The 23,109-nt window shown below is 38.4% G+C and overlaps 1 protein-coding gene across 6 annotated transcripts in view; it reads left to right on the top strand.

The window, feature by feature from the left end:
* Window positions 1–23,109, top strand: part of TANK (TRAF family member associated NFKB activator) — a 1,995,915-nt gene that overhangs the window by 851,328 nt on the left and 1,121,478 nt on the right. For all 6 annotated transcript variants that reach the window (XM_044074789.1, XM_044074784.1, XM_044074787.1 and 3 more), the window contains one exon: window positions 5,617–5,764. In XM_044074789.1, coding sequence (XP_043930724.1) covers window positions 5,666–5,764 — 99 coding nt within the window. In that variant the 5' untranslated portion in view covers window positions 5,617–5,665. The remainder of the gene's footprint in view (window positions 1–5,616; window positions 5,765–23,109) is intronic.

Here is a 23,109-nt window from a genome sequence, read left to right as displayed (position 1 = left end):
AGGAGTTAGAAAACTTAAAGCATATACTGGTTTCACCTATTCCTAGATGCCATAGGAAGTACCCTCAAAGGACTACCTTTGTTAGGAGGCAGTCATCTCAGTTCGCTCCATATCAGGCTGAGGGACAGAGGCAACCTATGAAACATTCCAGTCCTAGACCTCCTTCCTCCGCCACAACCACTTCCTTTCAGAGGCAGTCTGACCAGGGCAGACCACCTCTACTATGACTCAAACCCACTACCTCCCTCCAAACCCCTGTCCCTTCACCTCACCCTCTCCCTACCCTCCTGGCAGAAGATCACCTCAGAGGACAGGGTTCTCTCCATTATTCAGAAAGGTTATTTTATGACTTGGTGGACACTACCCCCCCCCCTTTCCAGGGGATACTCCAACCTCCTCCAAGCCAGCTTCATCTCTTCCCCTCTATTCTTGAGCAATTACAGGCTCAGGGCACCATAGAAAGGGTACCAGCATAACAGATACACAATGGATTTTATTCAAGGATGTTTCTGGTCCCAAGAAACAATGGTCCTTGGAGGCCGATTTTGGATTTGTCTGTATTCAACCTGTTCCTCAAGGTTCACACCTTCAAAATGCTCACTTTGCATCTGCTCTTGACCCTCATTCCAAACCAGGCCTTTATAGTATCTCTGGATTTGAAGGACGTCTACCTTCACATTCCAGTTCACCCTTGCTACAGGAAATTCGTATGTTTTTCTGTAGGTTCTGCGCACTTTCAATTTTCTGCATTACCTGTTTGGCTCTCCACAGCCCCCAGGGTGTTCACAAAGTGTCTAACTCCAGTCATTGCCCACTGCAGAACACAGGGTATTCAAATATACCCATACCTAGATGACCTGTTAATACTTTGCCAGGACCGTCACACCCTTTACCATCACCTGCACCTGGTGACCAACACCCTGGCAAATGTAGGGTTCACTGTGAACCAGGAAGTGTCCCGCCTGACCCCTCCACAAGACCTAGTCTTCTTAGGGTGCAGGAGCAAAACAGACAAGATAACAGCCTTCATCCCCTGCCAGAAGATAGCAGACCTCACCCATTACCTCACAAATCTTCTCACTCTTCAAACTTAACAGCCAGAGAATTCCTGAGAGTCCTGGGCCACATGGCATTCTTGATACCAATGCTCCCTCTGGCAAGGCTAATTATGAGAAAGGTCCAGTGGGTACTGAAGACTCATTGAAGCCAACATTCTCACCCTCTGGACATCCCTCTCCCTCTCCTACCATGCCTGAAAAAAGAACTGGAATGGTGGATTGCAGTCATCAATCTCAACCAGGGCATACCCTTGCAATTACCTCCCCCCTTACAGCAAATCTTCATAAATGCTTCAGACCTGGGTTGGGGGCAGTTCTACAATACCACCACAAGAAAAGTGCAGGGAGAGTGGACTCCACTCAGGCAAAGGGACCACATCAGTATCAAAGAGATGACATCCCTTCACCTAGCATTACAGATCTCCCAACAAGTCCTCCTACCAGGCACCTTGAAAGTAGTCACAGACAATATGACTGTCCTGTGGTACATAAACAAGTGGGGGGTGGGAGGACAAGGTCTTTACCCGGTTTGCAGCCTAGCCATACAGATTTGGTCCCCTAGCATCAACTCTTCATATTCACCTGCAAGCAGTGTACATTCCTTAAGCAGAGAATGCAGTGGCAGACACTCTCAGCAGAACCTCTGCACCCTCTCACAAATAGAGACTTCACAGAGAAGTGTTCCTGGATCTTTACACAAGTGGGATATTCCTCAGTCAGATCTGTTTGCCTCCTCCCAGAACAGGCAGATGCCTCTGTTTTGTACAAGGGATCCACATCCCCAGGCTTGGAAAGTGGATGCCTTCTCTTTCTCTTAAGTGTGAATGTATCTTTATGCCTTTTCCCCTTCACACTGATTCAGAAGGTCCTTCTGAAGATCCAGAGGGAGAAACCCAAAATGCTGCCAAGACAGCATTGGTTTCCCCTTCTTCACCTTTTAGCCAAAGGCAATCACCACAGGTTACCCCACCACTTTGACCTACTCACACAAGACAGGGGGGTCCCTAATACACCCTCAGTGATCAATCTCTGACTCACTTTATGGGTGATAGAGTTCTGATCCCCTTCAGACACCTATACTCAGAGGATGTACTGAATGTCCTGTAGGAGGCCAGGAAACCTAGTACCATGAGAAATTATGTGTCAAAATGGAAAATATTCTCCAGGGGTTGTCAAAAGAAAAACATGACCCTTTACTCATTCCTGCACCCATGGTCCTTTCTAACTTGTTGAGCTTCTACATTCAGGACTGTTATCCTCTTCTGTTAAGGTCCACTCATCTGCCATTTCTGCTTGACTTCCTTTGGTACCTCCATTGGCATCAAGGTTAGAAGCTAAGCTCTTTTTGAAAGGAGTCCACCATATCAGACTGCCTTGTAAGCCAATACCTCCTACACGAGACTTGAATTTTGTCCTTGAAAAACTCACCAAACCTCCATTTGAGCCAGCTCACACTACATCACTGAAGCTAGGTACCTGGAAAACAGTACTTCTGGTGGCCCTCACATCTGCCAAGAGGGTATCAGAAATTTAAGCCCTGATGGCCATCCCTTCTTACCTCATCTTCCACAAAGACAGGGTCTCCCTCAGGACTAACCCTTCTTTCATGCCTAAGGTGGTTAATGAGCTGTCTGTAAATCAGACCATTAACCTTCCTGTCTTCTTCCCTCAACCTCAAAATTCCTCAGAAAGGACCTTACATTCCTTAGATATCCATAGACAACTTGGGTATTACCTGGACAAAACTAAACCTATTAGTAGGTCTGACCAGCTGTTTATCTCCTTCCACCCAAGGGCTTTAGTGAAAGCAGTCGCAAAACAGACTACATCTACATGGATCTCAAAGGCTATCGCTGCATTTTGCTCCCTTCTTGGGAAAATTCTATGTGAAAATGTGAAAGCCCACTCCACCAGGGCAGCTGCTTCTTCAGCTGCATTCTTCATGGGGTAGACTGCGCTTCTATCCTAGAAGTGGCTACCTGGTCATCTGTCCATACCATTACCAAGCATTATAAACTAGATTTGGTCTTCAGAGCTAGAACTGGGTTTGCTAGATCTATCCTATAGGGTCTCATAGACCAGGGATCACATTCGTCCTCCCAGGCTCATACCTAGAAGTTTTGGTACTCTCCCCACAGTTATGAATACTGCAACATGAGAATAGAAGGGCATAGAACAGTTGTGAAAGAACTTACCATAACCTTAGATGTACTTCCCTTCTATGTTGCAATATTCAGTCCCACCCTCCTACCCCCTCTTTACCTATTTACTTACCTCCTTCAATCTAACATCGGTAGCGGGCACATGTGGGTTTGAAAAGCTTTTCCCCTTTCTCTTCTTGCTCACCAGGCATACTACTGTATGCTGCAGTCCATTCTGAAGTGGGTAAGTGCAGACGTCACATTTATAGCCAATGTTGATTTATGGCTCTGACATCAAACGTCGCATGTACCCTTACTCCTAAGACTTTGGTATACTGGCCGGATATCCGGTGCTGCTGGCACCAACCTCCATACAGTTATGAATACTGCAACATGGAAGAGAAGGATATCTGAGGTTATGGTAAGTTTTTGCACAGCTGTTCTTTTTACACTGCTATTAGAAGGTTAGAAATACTTTTGTCCTAAGAATCATAAATGTATGTGTTTATTTTTTGTTAGGGCACTATGTATAGTTCATAGTTTCGTAGGGTTATACTAAGCCAGCAGTATGTGGGTTTAGCCAAAAGTACTATAAAAGAAGAACCACTGAACGTGAGCTCATAATAGTTCACAAGATGATGGTAGGAGGTAGAGTAATCTGAGAAATTTAGATGGACTGTGTTCAGCTTGGATTACGTTAGAAGAGAGTTAGAGGCAGGAGGTGCAGAAAACGGAGAAGAGAGCGAATAAGGAAGATTGAGATGTAATAATATAGCAATAACCCACGCCTGGGTGTGGGTAATTCTGGATGTACCCATGGTTGGTGTACTTTGGTCACGAGGGTGAAGTCCGAATGGCCAAACAAAGACAACCGTGGGTAAATCCAGCATTACCCACACCCAGAAGTGGGTTATTGCTATCATACAATGACATTGTTTAAGAAAAAAAATAACTACTTTTCTTAAATAATGGCATTGTATAATGCCTCCTTGCTGCCCTTCCGCAGCTGTCTGGTATTCTCTGGCAGTTCTGATGTACTGCGCATGTGTATGCTTACGCAGTACATCAGAGCTGTGGGTCGAAGCAACGGAGAAAGCAAGATCTCCATTGCTTTTTACAAACTGTCTCGCTATGTTAAAGGAGTTTAACATAGCGAGACAGCTTTAAGAAAAACAACTGAGAATCTCCGTTGCTTTTTTTAAAGCTGTCTCGCTATGTTAAATCAGTTTAACATGGCGAGACAGCTTTAAAAAAAGCAACCGAGAAAGCAAGATCCCCGTTGCTTTTTACAAACTGTCTCGCTATGTTAAAGGAGTTTAACATAGTGAGACAGCTTTAAAAAAAGCAATGGAGAAAGGAAGATCTCTGTTATTTTTTTTTAAAGCTTTCCCGCTATGTTAAATGCCTTTAACATAGCGAGACAGTGTGCAACGGAGATCTTGCGTTCTCCGTTGCTGTAAAAAAAGACTTATACTAATGGAAAAAGTCTGGGCGACCGGACCTTTTTCCATTAGTATAAATCTGATTTACATTTAGAATATTAATGGGGGGGGCCGTTGTATAATGTTTAGTTTATTATAACTGATTTATAGCCAGTGACTCCTGGGGTTTAACTGAATTTTGAATGTTAATCCATGCTAATTTGGGGAGATTGTGCTTACTCGATCCCGCACACTGACAAGAGGTCTAGAATGTACTGCACCCCCTGGAGCTGTAAGGCAGGCATCTTAATCACTGAGCTATCCTACTGCCTAAAGAGGGACTGTCCTTTATTAAGAAGGGAAAAGGTAGTAACCCTAGAATACTCAATCTGAGAGTACAATCTTGGATTAAACAGGCAAACATGTCTGTCAGCTGCTGAAGAGCATAAGCAAACAAATGGCTCAAATGTTCAATGACGATAGATGTGCAGTGTTACCAGCAAGGCTGATAAGTAGAAGGAGATAGACTCACGTTATCCAAGCAATCAGTCACTTGCCAGAAAATAATCTAAGATGGAGCTTGGGCTGTCAAACTTTTATCCCAAGTGATGCTATGTATTTTGTTATATCTTGAGTATATATTTTCTTTTTTTTTTTAATGAAACATGTTTTTGTTTTTGAAGCAGGCATGTTGGTTAAAAAATTTAAAAAGCAGAATAAAAAATTGAACACTTAGTCTGCAAGGAGAAAATATCTGAATATGATGGCTTTCATTGATAAACTTTACAGTAAGAGACTCCATTACTGGCCATTTATTACCGACTTAATGATTAATTTTGGTATTTATTCTGATCTCCATCCTAGAATTCCAGATAACTAAATATGTTTTCAGAAAGGTTGAAATACAGTTTTGTAATAATTATTGTGTATCTTCCATGTTCTAAATATATTTATACATTTAATGTACTAAATTGATGTATTTTTTATCTTTCTCAGATCGTGCATTTAATTTACTTCTGTTAGTGATGGTACAGTTCTGGGAAGAATGGATAAAACTTCTGCAGCACAGCTTAACAAAGCATATGAAGCCTTCCGACAGGTATATATGGAGAGACAGACAGATCAAAAGCAATTTAAACAAAAGGTATTAATAATTTTGCCATAGAAGTACTATAGCTTATTACACATGCCATAATACTAGCATTGTGATATTATTTTTAAAACATCAGTATTTAGTCATGTCTAATGTAAGACCCCCCCCTCTATATACACACACACACACACACACACACACACACACACACACACACACACACACACACACATACACACACACACCATGCTGTTGCATGGATGAAATTGCCAAGGTTGTGCTCCACACCAGATGAAATGTTTGCATAATTTTCAGTCTCAAGTTACATAAACCCAAGTCAAACTATAACCATAGAAAGACCAGTATTATTTCTCACAACTAAACTGCATTGTATATTCATTTAAAAAAAATTCCATTTTGGTTCATGCAGGTGTTGTTTTTTTTATTTTTAATGTTCCATATTTCTGATTAAACAAATGTACTGTTATAACTTGTTCTCTTGTATATCTCATAGCATTCAACCCTTCAGCTGTTTGCTACGCCCTTAATGCTTTAAACGTTTGTTTTACGTCTTACTTTTGTCACTTCCTGGCCTTTCATCCATTTTGCCACCATCTGTAATATTGGACAGTCATCATGTATCCGTAGGAGTTAGGTTACTGGTATAGTGACTGTACTTAATGCTGAAACTGCTACTGTGTAGGCTGGAGATTGTGAAGGAGTAGGGATCACACAAGGCTTCATAATCAGTACACCACTGTGTGTGCACTATTAACATAAGAGTAACAATTGTCACCTTGTCGTGATAAATTTCTTACACTGGTAAAATTAATGAAACCGCATGCACATATCTACAGCAAGAATTTTATTGACTATTGTTTAGCCTATTTGTGATTGTAGAAAAAATGCAATACGCTTTTTACATTTCATTAGTACTGATAGCTCAGCCATACAAGAAAGTACACATTTACCTGTTCCACCATTGATTGCCATGGTTATATGTTTATATTAGCCCATTTTATTATTCTTATTGTCTTGACTTTTTTCATAATTGAGCCATAAAGTGACTGAAATAGTTTGCATAGAATCCATGCAGAGAAAAATGCAAAGAAAAGTGCAACTCTTGATTTGTTAAAACTATTGTGATATACAGGGAAGTCAGAATTTAGTCCGGGCATATGACTGATAATCCATATCCGTTTAACAACTCAGTACAATTCCTCTCCTACTTTTGAGAGGTCAGTGCCTCTGGTTCTCAGTTTTTTGCACTGTACAGGCCCCTGCTTTAGCATATCCTATTGGTAATTCCTTTCTCTGTTTCTACCAGACAGGACCATCTCTGGACAAAGAAGACCTCCGAGGCAAAAACGCACACAATCTCCAAAGCCCTCCACATCACATACCATACACAGTAAAGACTTCTGCCTCAAAACCACTAAGGCTTCACCATAAACCCAACATATTAGTCAAAGGAGACTCCATTGTGAGACACAGATGTGCCTCTCACCAGGGTGGATAAGGAGAAAGTCATGGTTAGTTGTCTGTCAGGTGCCAGAAACCACCATATCACACACGCACTCAAGTCTTTCAACAACAGATACTGTTATGACTCTGTCATAGTCCATGTTGGAGTGAATGACTTGAGACGTACCTCTCTTGACTATACAAAGAGATATGATTGATCTCACTTATTATGTGTCCCAAGCAGGTATGTCCCTAGCCTTAAGCAGCATTCTGCTGTCATCCAGAATGATGCTTCAATACAAACAGAAAATTATTGACTTTAACAATTGGCTTAGGTGTCATTCCAGGGGGGATCCAATACCTGACAGCCTGGGAAGATATGATCGACAGATCACAATGGTTTCCCAGAGATGGCCTGCATCTGTCTCACCTGGGCTTCAGGCTTCTGGCAAAGGCTCTTGCCTCCACTATAGTGCCTTTTTTAGGAAAAGTGATGAGGTTAAAACTACCAACATAAAAATTTCAACAAAACGCAAATTAAAGGTCATGGTGCTAAATGCTAGGAGTCTAAACATGAAACTGCACTCATTGCAAGCATTCCTAACCCTGGAAAATGCTGACATCTGTGCAGTCACAGAAACTTGGTTCAAAGCTGCAGACAGCACCCCAGCCTTACCTGATTACTCATCCTGTCATACATTCAGACGCAAACTGTGGGCAGTAAAGGCAAAGGAGGTGGAGTTTCAATATACATTAAAGACATGCACACCTCCAGGCTGGTCAAACAGTATGATGCACAGGAGACAGTCCAGGTGCAGTTAACCATTGACAAGACCCCTATTCAAATCATAGTTAGCTACCGGCCCCCAAATCTGACTCAAGATGCCCAGGTTGCCTACTTGGACCTGTTTGAATCTATCAAGAGTCAAACCTTTACCCTGATCCTGGGTGACTTTAACTTCCCGAACATAGACTAGAAGAACTACTAATGCCAGAACACAAATGCTCAGAGATTCCTTGATTTTGTCAATGCAAATGCCTTGGAACTGCTAGTTGATACCCCCACAAGGGGTGATTATATCTTGGACTTGGTATTAACCAACATGAGTAATCACTGCAGCATCCCTATAGTATCATCCTCCCTGTTAAGATCTGACCACAAAGCAGTCACTTTCGAAGTCACCATCTCCTCCAACATCCCTCTAACTAAGATCAGACATAAAAACATTTCAAAGGCTGAACTTGCTCCAATATCCAAGACTACACCAAAGCACTCTACAAGCATTTATGTAGATGCATGGAATCATTTATACCCGACAGGACTAAATCATCCTCTGCAAGGAAGAGTAGAGCTGTCTGGTGGACATCTGCAATAAATAAACTCTATAACAAAAGGAAAAAATTGCTGTCCAAGACCAAGAAGGAGCAGGTGCCTAATTGGAATCAATGTCTCCTTAGCCTGAACAAGCAAATAAGAGCACTAGTGAAATCCTCCAAAGCAAACTTTGAGTCCAAATTGGCCACATCTTCTATAAACAGTCATAAGGCCTTCTTCACATATGTCCACAACCTCAAAGGAAGCACCCAGATCTGTTCAGAACTGGTGGTCAAAGACACCACATATAAAAATGCCATAGATATAGCAAACTTGCTAGCTGACAGATTCAGTGAAAACTTTTACCCCTCTGCCCCCATCAGTAAATGAGGACATCCCCAGTAGCTTCCCCTTCCCCTTATATCTATGGAACAGGTCATCACTGCTCTCTCAAAGGCAAAAAATACCACCTCCATGGGACCCGATAACATCCCAGGCTGCATCCTGCATGAACTCAGGCAGGAACTTTTAGCACCCCTAGGCACCCTATTTAACCAAAGCCTCATTACTGGCTTTGTCCCAGCTGAGTGGAAGGCACACTGTCTTCCCTTTACACAAAGGTGGAGTGTCCACTGATCCAGGAAATTATAGACTCATCAGCCTAATTAGCCTAATCTGCAAGGCCATGGAATGGATTATCATGGACTTCATCAACAAGGAAATTGGCAACCTCCAAACACTTGATCCCACACAGTTTAGCTTCGTCTGCTAAATTTGGTCGACTTCTTTGAGACCGTCACCAAAGCCATGGATGAGGGGAAGATGATGCACACCACCTACCTTGACCTGGCCAAAGGCTTTGACACTATTCCTCACTCAGGCATAATAGATAAACTCTCTCAGCTAAGCATCAATCCATATGTTACTAGATGAGTACCAAACTGGTTCACTGATAGAACCCACGTAGTCAAAATAGGGGAAGCCACCTCAAGCAGTAGACCTGTAACAAGCGGCGTACCCCAGGGTTCGGTCTTGGGCCCTCTGTTATTTGGGATATACTTTCCTGAGGTGCAGGCCAAAACCAGAGGGCTGTGGCTGACCAAGTTTGCAGATGAGTGCAAGCTGAGTGCTGTCATCAATTCCCGTAGTGATGTGGACATCCTCCAAGAGGGTCTTACTCAGACAAATGACTGGTGCCAGAAACATGGCCTCAAGCTGAATACCAAAAAATGCATCATCATCCCCTTTGGGGAGAGTGATTTCCCCACAAATGATCACATTAATAACGACGTCCTAAGCACTCAATCAGTTGTGAGGGGGTTTGGGCACCCAGGTTGATAGATGTTGCTTCCGTTGTATGGAAAGTCTTCTACATGGTCCGCCTCATAAGTAAGGGTATCTCATCCAGGGACAAGAAGGTCATAACATCCCTGTATTCTTCCCTTACAAGGCCCATTATTGAGTATAATGCCCCTTTCAGCATGTACCTCACAAAGCACATGCAGCAGCTGGAGAGACCACAGAGGTACCTTACCAGGAGAATCCAGGGCCTCAAACATCTACCATACACCGATAGGCTAAAAGCCCTGTCCCTCTACTCGGTTTCATACAGACTCCTCAGAGGTGACCTCCGTCTGGTATACAAGGTGTTCACATATCCCTCCTTGATGGGACTGCTGCATATCCGCAAGTCAAGTTCCACTCGAGTGACCCACATGCGTGGCCTCAACCTGGTCTGTGACATCAATAAGACTTATTGGCAGGACAGAGTTGTGTCCCAGAGACTCCCCCATCTATGGAATAGACTCCCTCTCCACATCAAGCTGAGTACCTCTTTTACCCCCCTTTTTAAGAGCAACCTGGATAACTGGATAGGAAACAGAAAATATACCCCTGGCATTCCACCCATGTCCCTGCCGGATAGGGGCTTTGGGTGCTGATTTGTCTAAACATGGGCTAAACTCTTAGCTAGGCTTATAAGGACCTCAGGGTCAGTATCCTAGTAACCTCCTATGATCTCTCTCTGTCTTTCTCTCCTGCCTTCCATTTTGTATGAATGGGGCTGAGGCCTCTTCCACTCAGGGCAGGTGTGCGCTCCCCCCAAGACTGGCAAAGAAATGCAGCTACACATACCCCAGAGCAGTTGTTGGTGCCCTACACTTGTCAACTGTCCAGATTTATTCAGAATGTCTGATTTTTTTCTCATATATCTGGTGAGTTCCTCACAAAAATTGTGTTTTTCGGGCAAATCATTAGATACTGAAGTCACTACATAATAACATACATCTGAGTTTCAGACTTTGTGTCATTCAGAAAATGCATGGTAAAACAAAACCTGTTATTCTAGTAACTTTTTTAAGTTATAAGAACAATAATTAAAAGCTGTGCCTGATTTTTGTCATTTGTCTCCCATTATTTTTGTCTTTGCATTAAGAAGCTGGGAGGTATGGGACAACACTATACCACATCCTAAACAGTCTTGTAAATAATTGAATCTCTCTCTTTCTCTCAGTTTATTATTACACTAAGAAATCATCTGTTCCATGATAGCTGAGCTTTTCTGCTTCAAGGCAGTGCCCTTTGACTGTCTTAACATTTCTGTATTCACAATTAAAAATAATTAAATCACTTCATCTTGGAAAGTTATATAGCATTGTGAGAGTGTTTCATTTAGTTTCTTTTCTTCTTCTTCAACCCCTTTTTGCCCAGTATATTTCTGTAAGAAGCACCAATGCCTTTTGTACAAGTTCTTATTTCTTAGTGATACTCAGCTTATGTCCACCACTGTTATCTCCTCATATTCATTTAGAACTACAGCCAAAGTCATTACTTTCAAATAAGGTTTCAGTTTGTATATTTGTAACAGTGTCCCATTCATTTATTCCTGTCTGTCAAGAGACACAGTGTCTTTCTGCTGCATTAGACTTAGCTGACTAAGTCCACTTGCTCTGATTAACTCGTGATGCTGTGTCTCAGCACGGTTTTGCATTACTGTTATGGTAGCAGCACAAGTATTGTTTTGCTCATCACTTCTTTTGCCTCCCATTTTCAGAATAGGCTCATAGGTTCATAGGTAGGTACTAGGCTATCGGCCCTGGGGCCTATGTAAGCCGTGCCAAAAAGGTACCCTGGCTTTTGCCACCCAAGACAATTATTTTCCTGTGCCACTGTCGAGCAGAGCTAGGCAACTAGCTTACTATGTTTGCACAATTTTCTTTTTTTTGCTGTACAACCTTGAACCCCTGCTTTCAATTGTGGAGAATTTACCTTCAAAATGAACACCTCTTTCTTGTCTTACCCAGCAGTAAACATAGGTTCGTAGGTGGTTACTGGGCTGTTGACCCGAAGGTCTTTAGAAGCCTAGCCATGTGCACCCAGTGTAATACTAGAGAAATCCACTATAAAGGGTCTTGCCTAAACTTGAGTTCTTAGCTAGCAACAGCTGCCCATATAGAGGGTCTAACTTTTTAACAGCAACATATTTTCTTGTTTTACTTGGCCATGAGTCCCATTTCTTCCTGTCAGAGGGTTTAACCTTTTAGATTAAAAAAAATCTTTCTTACTTTACTCAGAAATGGCTACCCTGCTTGACATTGAACTCCCCTTTTTTCTTGCCATAGGGTTTAACATTCTAAAAACAGAACCTTTCATAATTTTATTTTCAGAAAATGGCTGCAATGCTTTGGTAAAGCATCTTTTATCATATGTAATTTTTGTTGAAAATCATTTAGTGCAAAACTAAGCAAGAATCTTATTTTCCAGGCTATCTTTTAACTGCCATGAAAGCCTGTTGTCATAATTAGAGTTGCTCAGAATGCCCTATTTCAATTACCATGCTGTTTTATTGTGTGAGCAAGCCTGTGTAAAGGTCATAAGACAAATGTTCTGGGTTCCTATCACGTAGTCGAACTTTTACAAGTTCGAACTTGACATGGTCGAGACCATAAGTTCGAATTTGTAAAAGTTCGAGCATTTCAATGGAAATCTCCATAAGCGGAAGTTTCCCTTTTGTTCAATGGGGTGCGATCTCGGAGTTGGTATATTTAAGTAGCGGGGGTGTGGGGTGTGCAGGGGGGCTTTCTCCTGCTTAAAACATTTTATTTTGTTTTCCGTTGTTTTATTTTTTTTTCATCCATAGTCAAAGTTTTGTAACTTTGAACATAATGGTTCGAACATTACGTGTCCGAAGTTATAAGACTTTGACTATGTGATATAGACCCAGATATTCTTGTATATATACCATTTCTTTAGTATCAACAATTAACCACTCGGGAAGATTTTTTTTTTTTTTTCTTAGGGTCTCATTAGAAATTACAGTTAGCCAAAAGAGAAAAAAATAGTAATTCCTCAAGAAACATACAGTCAAGTCTTTATTTTACAGGTGGGAAAGTCAACTCACAATGGGTCAGCACTTGAAGGTTGCAAAGTAAGAATCAGAATATATTATAGCTAGGTGTAGTTAGACCAACCTTTGCCAGCATTCTTCCCTAGTATAATGCTAGCAGCCAGTCTGGACACTTACTGTGTGGTTTCAGTGTAATGAATACACAGTGACTCTGTGCACTGTTAGTTGTATACATTGGCATCACACCATTTCAACCACAATATACATGGTATTCAGACTTCAGTCTAGGTAAATGACTCAAAATTCACCTCAGGTAAATAAGCAACAGTTCTGTTCCTCTCCTACTTGAGAGGCCAGTTCCTCTGCATCACTTTGTATTTTGGTTGAAGAGCATGGTAATTGAAACAAAGATAGTCAGCCTTGCTTACACTGCACTAGTGACCAAGATGTGTCTCTTATTCCACATTTTTTTTTAAATCTTGGAATTAGTGTATGTAGATAATTGTAAAAGTCAGAGAGCTCACAGCCCCCATGCAAAGACACATTATTTTTATACTTTAGAGAGGATTCTTAATGGATATTTTCTGATTGATGAAATAGGATTTGATTCAACAGTACATTGATTGTTTGACATGTAAGCATATATATATATATCTATATATGGGTCTACTTTGACCCATCAAAATGACACTTTAGCAAAACTTAGTTTCGCATGTCCGGTTTTGCGAAAGTGCATTTATCCGAAAATGTACTTTCGTGAAACTACAGTACACCGAACAATTAAAAAAAAAAAAAAAAAAAAAAAAAACAAGTACACTAAACTCACTTATGCAGGGGAGACCAGCTCCCCTGCACCCCCTACACCCCCACTACTTATATATACTAACTCCAAGATCGCACTACAGTGAGGAAAAGGGAATATTCCCTTATCCTCACTGTACCACAAACTACAACAACAACAACCTTCCCTCCCATATTTCAGTTAAGGAACACTGTACCTGCACCACTACACCAAGAATTCTGTTCGGTGAAATGTAGTTTTGCGAAAGTGCATTTTCAGATAAATGCACTTTCGCAAAACTGGACACGCAAAACTAAGTTTCGCTAAAGTGCAATTTTGATGGGTAAAAGTAGACCTGTAGATAGATATATATATAATATATATATATATATATATATATATATATATATATATATGTATGTATATATACATGCGCGCACATACACACACACACACACACACACACACACACCAAAAACTTAACTCAAAGGACTGCTAACAGTACTGTTCTGAAAAAACACCAGATAAATTAACACTTTTATTCTTTTATTGTGAATCCAAGAACTTCATCAGAAAAAAACCTGCTGTACAACACGTGATCATTTAAATACTATCAGTAAGTCTGAGACTATCTAGATTTAAACAAGAACCTATAGCAGGTCTTACATAGTATTCAGAGCACCATGTAAAGACTATTCTGTCAAATGTTAAAAAATAAATTTTTATGTTTAAAAAATGTATGTTAAAATGATTAAGGCAACAGTAAAAGTAAATCTATTTCTAAGGATGCACTTGATTTTAAACACTTATTTAATCCAGGAAACTGATCTGCTGTAAGTAAAATTTGCCATTTATGTTCAGAAACTTCCAGTACATTGTTGCAGCTAGTAGTGAAGGGGTACTGTCAACATTCTCTAATACAAAAAAAAAAAGAAATGAAACATGAATATGTGTGTATATATGTGGGTGCCCTTCAGAATCTTGAACTACTGAAATCCCTAATTTCAGTAGCCCGAGACCAGAAGGGCGAAAGTGCAGAATACTGAAACCCCAGAAGAGCAAAATTCAAAATCCCGAAGTTCGGAGATTTTGAATTAGAGGTTCTGGTGTTGCGGTGTGTGAGTGGGTGGTTGGAGATGTAGGTAAGTGTTTATGTTTTTACAGGTTTTGGGTAGGGGCTTTAGTGTGTCTGTGTGTTTTTTTAGTGTGATGTGTGTGTGTGCAATGGGAATGTAGCTTGCGTGGTGGTGTTTTTGTGTGTTTGTCTATATAGTGCGACCTTGGAGTTAGTATATTTAAGTAGAGGAGGTGTGGTGGGGGGGGGGCTTGCTCCCCACATTGGGGTGCAGGTGGGGCTTGCTCCCCTGCTTGTATGTAGGGTAGGTCTTTGTGTATTTGAAGGGAGGTGTATGTTTGTGTTTGTGTCTGTGGTATGTTTTGTTTAGAAGTCAAGATTTTAAATTTCCCTCTTCTGGGGTTTTGGGTTTTTGGATTTTTGGCTTCATGGTCTTGAGATACTGAAATTCGAGATTTCAGTATTTCGAGATTATGAAGTGAATCCATATATGTATATGGGAAGATTTAAGGGGAGTTGACTTCAAAAATAAACTGTAAGAAAAAGAGACTGAATACCAACTGAGGCTAAGAGCAGATTGCCATCCAGGGATAAATGAAGCAGTTAATATCAAGTGTTTTTGAAATACAGGAGGTAGTTGTTGGTTAATTGTTTAATAAATTGGTATGAATGTTTCATTAGTTTTAAAGTTTTATAAAATGATGTTGAGAGTTTTTGTATTATTTCTGTTGAAGTTTGATATCGTGTTAGATGAAAGCAGTGAATAAAGACTAATGAGAATTTCTGAACTGTTTGTTATACTGTTCCTCATCTGGTAGGTTCGCCAAACTGGGGGAGTTTTGGTTTTCTGATTCTTTAGTGTCCACCTGAACATTTTTAGTTGTTTATATATATATACATATATATATATATATATATATATATATATATAGATATATATATATATATACACACACACACACACACTCATATATATATATATATATATATATATATATATATATATATATATATATATATATATATATAGGTCTACTTCAGAATGTCAACTTTCATATGGCCGACACCATATGATCGACATTCCGAAAGATCGACTTCCTGAAATAGCGCCATTTACCTGCCTGTAATCCCAGTAAAATTGTGTTATGCAGGGGGCAAGTCCCCCTGCACCCCCACTCCCCCTGCTACGTAAATATTATCACTTTGAGATTGCACTACAGTGCAGGAAAGGGGGAATCTCCCAGTCCCGCAAGGTAGCAGGATCTCCGCTATCATTTGTCGGCCTTTCAAACGTTTGTTCATATGGTGTCGGCCATATGTGTTTCGAACATTTGAACGTTCAAACAAATAAAGGGCTCCCATATATATATATATATATATATATATATATATATATATATATATATATATATATATATTTATAATCAGTAATTTTGCTCCACTAGTGCAAGAAACAATCCAGACATAAAATGTTGAGCTTTTGTTCACATTTAATAGAACTTCATCAGAAAATGTAATACCAAACTGTATACACTCTATTTTAAATAAAACTAGACCAAAGAAGAATTATATGACATTATTTCCTATTGTTGCCATTTCAAAATACATTTGATGTTCAAATTTTCATTTAGACCAGGAAAAACATTATCCTTCAATCTAAGTTGCCATTTCAGTTCTTTTGTTTCTTATAAGCTGTTAAGTGTATACAGTAAACTTAGAAATTTTTCCAAAACTAAAAAAAATTTAACTTTCTAAAACCAACATACACCAAACTGTTTGGGTAAAGAATTTTTTTGTATCTTTGTGTTTGATAGCTGTTGTGTGTTTCTTTATTCTACTAGAGAAAGGTTTTGTAGCCTTTCCGATATGAAAACTCGGACATAAGCCACAGACTGCAAATAAACTACATGACTACTATTACAATCAAAACAATTATTAATAGTAATTAAAAAATTCAGGTGTTCTATAAACACCTGACTACCTTTATATATGTATCTGCAAGTACAACATTTATCACAGCAATACATTCCTTCTTTCATATGTAAAACTTTTGTTTTCTCCTTTTTCAAAAAAAAATTCTTTAAACATTTATTTTATAACTAAACTGTAGAGTACTACCCAAACTTGCTCTAATTCTTTATTACCTTGTACTGTACATCAGTTGTTAATATTTTTTTTTATTTTATGCATATTGCAACTTATTGGAAGCAGAAAACTATAGGTGAGTTATTTTTTTCTTTCACTAACCTTCAGCATAATGCCAAATTTGAGGATGGGAAAAAAGTTTAATATCTTTGTGACTTAATTCAGATTTTAGAAAATGAATTTAACTCAATAGATAATTAATTTCCATAAAAAATCAGTATTACACATTCTAGTTCAAAAACATTATTTTCATGAACAATTCTTGATAGACATATAAATTGCCTTTTTACAATTTTCTTTTTCATAAATAATGGGTGTTGACTATTAAAATCTAAGTAATTATTTCTAAATGCTTCCTTTCCATAAATATTTGGATAATTTTGTTTTATCTATGTTATCAGTGACCATTTCTAAATTTAGAAATTTTATTGTATATCCTATACTATCAATTGTAAATTTCAGGAACCCTATTTTTTTCTATATTACAAATGAATATTTTCAAATCATCCTTAGTACTTTGCCGTATAAAAAGTATATTATCAATAAATCTCTCATATAACTTTTTTTTCTGAAATGCATTAATAAAAAAAAATGTTTTCTTATACTATTTCTATTAAGTCACAAAGCATATTAATTTTCCTTGTGTCCATTGAAGTATAATTGCTTAGATATAATCTTATTAATTCAATCAATGTATTGAGTATAAGGTTAGTATGTAAGGATTCAGTGTCTAATGTCACTAAGTAATCATTTTCTTCATTTATGTGATAAAGAAATAAATAATTCAAAAACAGCCAGGAATCCTTGACATAAAATTTAGTTATTTGAACTGTAGGATTTTAAATACGATCAGTTTATTCTGCTGTATCTGTGTTGCGTGGTTTTCTTTGCATGCTATTTTTGGGTATAATGATGATTGTAAACAGGTGTTGTTTTTATTTTCTCCCCTCTTCTCTTTTTCTTCTTGTGCAGTTTTGAAAACATAGGCAATGTAATGATAAAAAAAGGAAAAAGGGAACCTAGTCAAGGGGACATGACAAGAGTTCAGATTAATGTGCTTTTTTTCATTCTTGCTTGGGGAAGTAGCTGATTAAGGACCTTTGTTTTAAGACAGAGCAAGTAAATGAAAAAGAATATTGAGCATTATATGGCTTTTTTTCCTAGCACTTGCAAATATGTATACTAAGTAGTATTTCTGCACCTGGTCTTCATGCCTCTGTGGAGACAATCTTTTAAAGAGAAACTGGAAACAGTTTGGTGGAAGGGAATTGGGTGAGGAAAAAGAAGAAAAAAGAAATTGACTAAAATATAATGTTCCATGAACACAATCGGGGTTTTCACAGGTGTGAGTGCTTTAAAGATAATACAAAATCATTTAGTCTTGAAGTAAAGTTCTCTCAGTTTTTCCAATGCAGTTGAGATACTAATATAAACAGGTGATTTTGTTTTTTCTTGTTCACCCTTGTTCTCTCTTTTTCTCTGTTCAATTTTAAGAAATGTAGGCACTGCAATGAAAAAAATGAAGAGTGGAGTAGATGGAGGATAGTGGAAGGGTCTGGTTAAGAGAGTATGACAAAAGAAGAATCAACAGTATGCTTTTTCCCATGCTTGCATATGGAAATGTTTGGATAAAAACCCTAGGTGTTCTCCAGTAACAAGTTTATTATCAAGCATGTAAATGAAAAAGAATAGTGTAAGGCTTTTTTCTGATAAACAAGGTACCGTTAATAGTTTTGTGTCTGGTTTGCATGTCACTAGAAGACAATTTGTTAAAGAGAAATTGCTTGGGGAAAGTGTTTACTGAAAGCATTCAAGTGTTTTTTTTCAACTGGGAGAGCTATAAAGATATACAAAATGAAATAGCATTTACTCATAGCACAGGAGGTACCACGCATCTTAGCATGACTAACCCTTATTTTTGGTTAACTTTAGCCTGTCTATATAGCTATCAACTTGGAACTTGCGTTCTTATTAGGAAGCAAAAAAACTTTAATATTTGAAGATGTACATAATTTTGTGTGTTTTTGTTAAGTTCATTGGTTTTAGGAGGGTGTTTGGGGGGTTGTTTGTTCTGTTTGAGGGCTTTCAGGAAAAACAAGTTAAGAAAGATGTGAAATAGGCGCAAATGGATATGACATAAAACTACTGTATAAAAGACCAACCTGCAGAACAGTATGCACATGTAATGTAAAAGTTGGAACAAGACATTTAGCAAAAGAGCAGTTAAACATAAAAGGTAGTAATAATAACTATATACGAAAATGATGCTTTCTTTAATGTCTTTCATTCTGAACGGTCTTGCAAATAAATATAAAAAATATAGAATAGTGAACTATATTAAACAAGTGTAGAGTGCAAATAGCAATGCTACAGGAGACACACCTGGAAAGAAATGAACATGTAAGTTTGATAAAGAAAGGTTTTCAGGATGGTTATTCAGTGGAATGTCTGGGGCAAAGTAAAAGAGGAGTACTTACATTAATTGCAAGAGGAGCACCAATAGTGATAGAAGAGGAAAAAAAGATAATGTAAAATGCATAGCACTAAGGTGCTACTGGCTAGTGAGGAAGATTATACTGGCATGCATTTACGCCCCCCCCTAAAACTGCTAAAATGGAGCTTAAGAAAATTCTGGGAGTAATAGTCAGGTTTCAGCAAGGAATATTACTTATTGGTGGAGACTGGAATTTGATTTGGAACAGTGGAAATGTGTCTTGGGGGCCTAGAAGGGAAAATATAACAAAGGAGGGTAGATGTTTGAAGGCATTTATGAAAATGCTTGGCATGGAAGATGTGAATTCAGTACTAGGAGTTTGGAGTGAATTTACGTATTACTTAGTGAGATACAAATATCAGGCTAGGCTAGATAGATTTTATATATCACAGGAACGTGTGCATTTAATTGAAGGTCTTGAAACGCACCCAATAAATATTTTAGATCATGCACCAATAATAACTAAAATAAAAACGCAAAGTAATGAAATATAAATGAGACACTGGCACTTTCCCACCTATCGGTTGAAAAGAGAGGAATTTAAGGAATTGGTTATGGAATTAATTGAGGAGCTACTAGAGAAGATAGAATTATCTTCTGAAAACATAGCTAAAGAGTGGGATAAACTTAAAGCAGAGTTTAAAACTAGGTTGGAAGTAAAAGAAAGGGAGATATGGATAAACAGCAACAATAATTATTTAGAGGGACTGACAAATGTTAAAAGTATTGCAAAATAGGGGGAATCTCTTAGAACAAGAAAAGGAGCAACTGCAGAATGCTAAAGAGAAAATAAGGGATTACCTTGATAATATGCACAGGTTTAGAATGATTGCTGTTAAGCAAATTTTTAGTATTAATTCTAGAGCACAAAAACTTTTAGTACAACAACTCAGGCAACAGAAAGTGGAAGGGCAGTCACCAAGGTTAGGGAGTCTGTAACAAGGAAGATAGCAAGAGACCCTGAAGAAGTATTAGAGGTATTTTGGAAATTTTGTGAAAATTTGTATAAAGCAGAGAAATATGGAAATCAAGAAAAAGGTACAAATGGAAATGTTATGGAATAATTAAATATGCCAAAGTTGGTGGTAGATGAGGCTCAGTTACTAACAGGATAGGAAGGGATAAGATAAAAATGGCTATGTATAACCAATCTACAGGAAAGTCCCCAGGAACAGATGGTATTCCTGTGGAGGTTTGGAAGTTAGGAGGGAAAAAGTGACAAAGATCTGGAAGGTTTTGTTTAACAGCATTTTAAGAGGAGGAGAAGTACCAGCATCCTGGAAAAAGGTGGCGGTAACGGTAATACCTAAAGAGGGTTAAGATCTATCAGATCCAGCTTCATACAGGCCTATTTCAATAGTAAACCGTGATTATAAACTGTTCATGTCTATAATGGCTAAAAGAATGGCAAAAGTAATACCAAAATTGATAGGTATGGATCAGTGTGGTGTTGTGGAGGGGAGGCAAACATTTGACAATAATAACCACATTGATGATTCAGAGGGAAGCAGAATGTAAGAAAATACCATTTTTTATTGGTGGGTCTTGATGCAGAGAAAGGATTTGACAGAGTAGACTGGGACTTCATGTGCAGGGCAATGGAAGCATTTGCTTTCCCTGATACAATTATAAGGTTGATTAGAAGAATATATGAGGGATTTGAGGAGTGAATTAGTGGGTGGGGTCCTATCCAATAATTTCTGCTTGAGTAGACGAACCAGGCAGTGTTGTCCGCTTTCCCCTTAGTTATTTGCTTTATATTTAGAACCACTGGCAATGAAAATAAGGGGCTCAGAAATTCAAGGATATAATTGGTATAGTAGTCAGGAAAAGCTGTATGTATTTGCAGATGATATTATTTTATACATGACAAAACCAGAAGGGGACATTACAGTGTTGTGGAACATTTTAGGACAGTTTCAAATCTTCTCGGGATACAAAATGAATGAAGCTAAAACAAAGGCATAGCGGTAAATTATGTACCCACACACGAATTTTTCCAACAATATCCATATTTAATGGGACATGATAAAATTAAGTATTTAGGAGTATGGATTAGAAATGACTCCATGTTGTTAGCTAAGGCTATGTGGGGAGAGACTAAATAGAACATAATACAAAAACTGAGAAACTGGAAGTTTTGTTTATGGGTATGGATACTAAGATACAAGCCATTAAAATGTCTTTAGTCCCTTTAGTCTTATATACAGGTCAGGCATACTTTTATCAACCAGAGGAGAAGTCATGGATAGCAATTAAATAAGGAGTTGAAGGATTTTATCTGGGAAGGGAAGGCAGCAAGGGTTAAGTGAGATAAGCTGATTTTACCAGTAAAACGAGGCAGACTAGGATTACCTAATTTGAGGGGATATTTTATACATAGCACAAGCAGAAAACTATAATTCAAAGTGGAAAAGAATGATGCTGATGCAGGGAGGAATCTCAAGAAATAAGGAGAGATTGGGAGTTTAGATGCAAACTCTTAAGAACAACTAAAATCATGCAGAGTATTATGTTGATAAAATAGCAGGGAATATTCTAAGAAACAAACCATCATGAGAAAGGAGAAAACAGATTTTGCCAATAGGGCTTACTGTGGTCAGGGATACAGATAATAGACAAGAGGAGGCTGGAATTTTTTGGAGAAAACTAGAAAGGAACCAATGTATTGGGAGCAAATAACTAGAAAGGGAAATGTAATAGAATGGGAACAGGCCAAGAATTTATTTGGACTGCAGGTTAGAGATTGCCTTCCCTATCAAGGATTGATATCAGAGTATAGACAAAGAGAAAGAATAGGGGGCTCCTAAATGAAAGACCAGGACTGGTAGAGTTTTTAATAGAATCTAGAACAGAAGCTGCCATTAAAAAAGGAATAATTAGTAAAGTGTATAAAAATTTGCATGATAATTATAAGAATCAATCAGAGGAGCTTAGAAAGGATTGGGAAGAGAGATTGGATAAGAAATTCACAAAGAAACAATGGGGGATATATGTATATCTGCCAAATATGCAACAAAGTCTAGAAGATTTAGGATCTTTGCCTGGAAGTGTTTACGTAGGTATTTTATAACCCAAGTAGGCCCTACAGAATTTTTCCTCAGGTTGATAGCAAATGTTGGAGGTATGGTGGGTAAGAAAGAGGTAACTGGGAACATAGTTTTGAGAGTGTAATGAGCTGGCAAAATTTAGGTATCCCCTGCAGAAAGCTATGTCAGAGAGGCTGCGTGAGCAGATTGGACTGACTGAGGAGATTATTTTTTTGAGCTATGCTACAGAATTAGAATTGCCTAGACATAGTAATGCCTTGCTGAGTCTAATTATGGTGGCTGCCAAAAAAGCAATTACTAGAAAATGGATATCAAAATCTAGATCAGCTTTACTAGAAGTAGTGAATGCAGTAACAGAGATAAAACAACTGAAATTGTGATCTTTGGAAAAGGGAAGGAGCAAACTACATAGGAAAAAATGGGAATTGTGGGAACAATATATGCAGTGCAGGAACGAGGTTTGAGACAGCATTTGAATGAGCCATATAATGCTTAACTGACAATGACTGGATGGTTTATAAGTGATGTATAATGTTCGCAAGTACAGTTGTTTCAGTGGTGTCTGTGATGTAGACTGCAACTAAAGTGGTACCATTTTGTATGTTTTTCATTTATATAAATGTCAGATTGCCTTTGTCATGTGAAAATTTAATAAAGATGTTTGAAAAAATATATATTCTGCTATAAACTCAGTTTTAGTATGCTTAAGCGAAACCACCGATCTGAA

Source organism: Protopterus annectens, chromosome 6.part0, assembly GCF_019279795.1.
Source record: "Protopterus annectens isolate FY-2018-M chromosome 6.part0, PAN1.0, whole genome shotgun sequence".
NCBI lineage: Eukaryota > Metazoa > Chordata > Ceratodontiformes > Protopteridae > Protopterus > Protopterus annectens.
The sequence above is the reverse complement of the archived record's forward strand: the minus strand, read 5'-3'. Positions and strand labels throughout refer to the sequence as shown.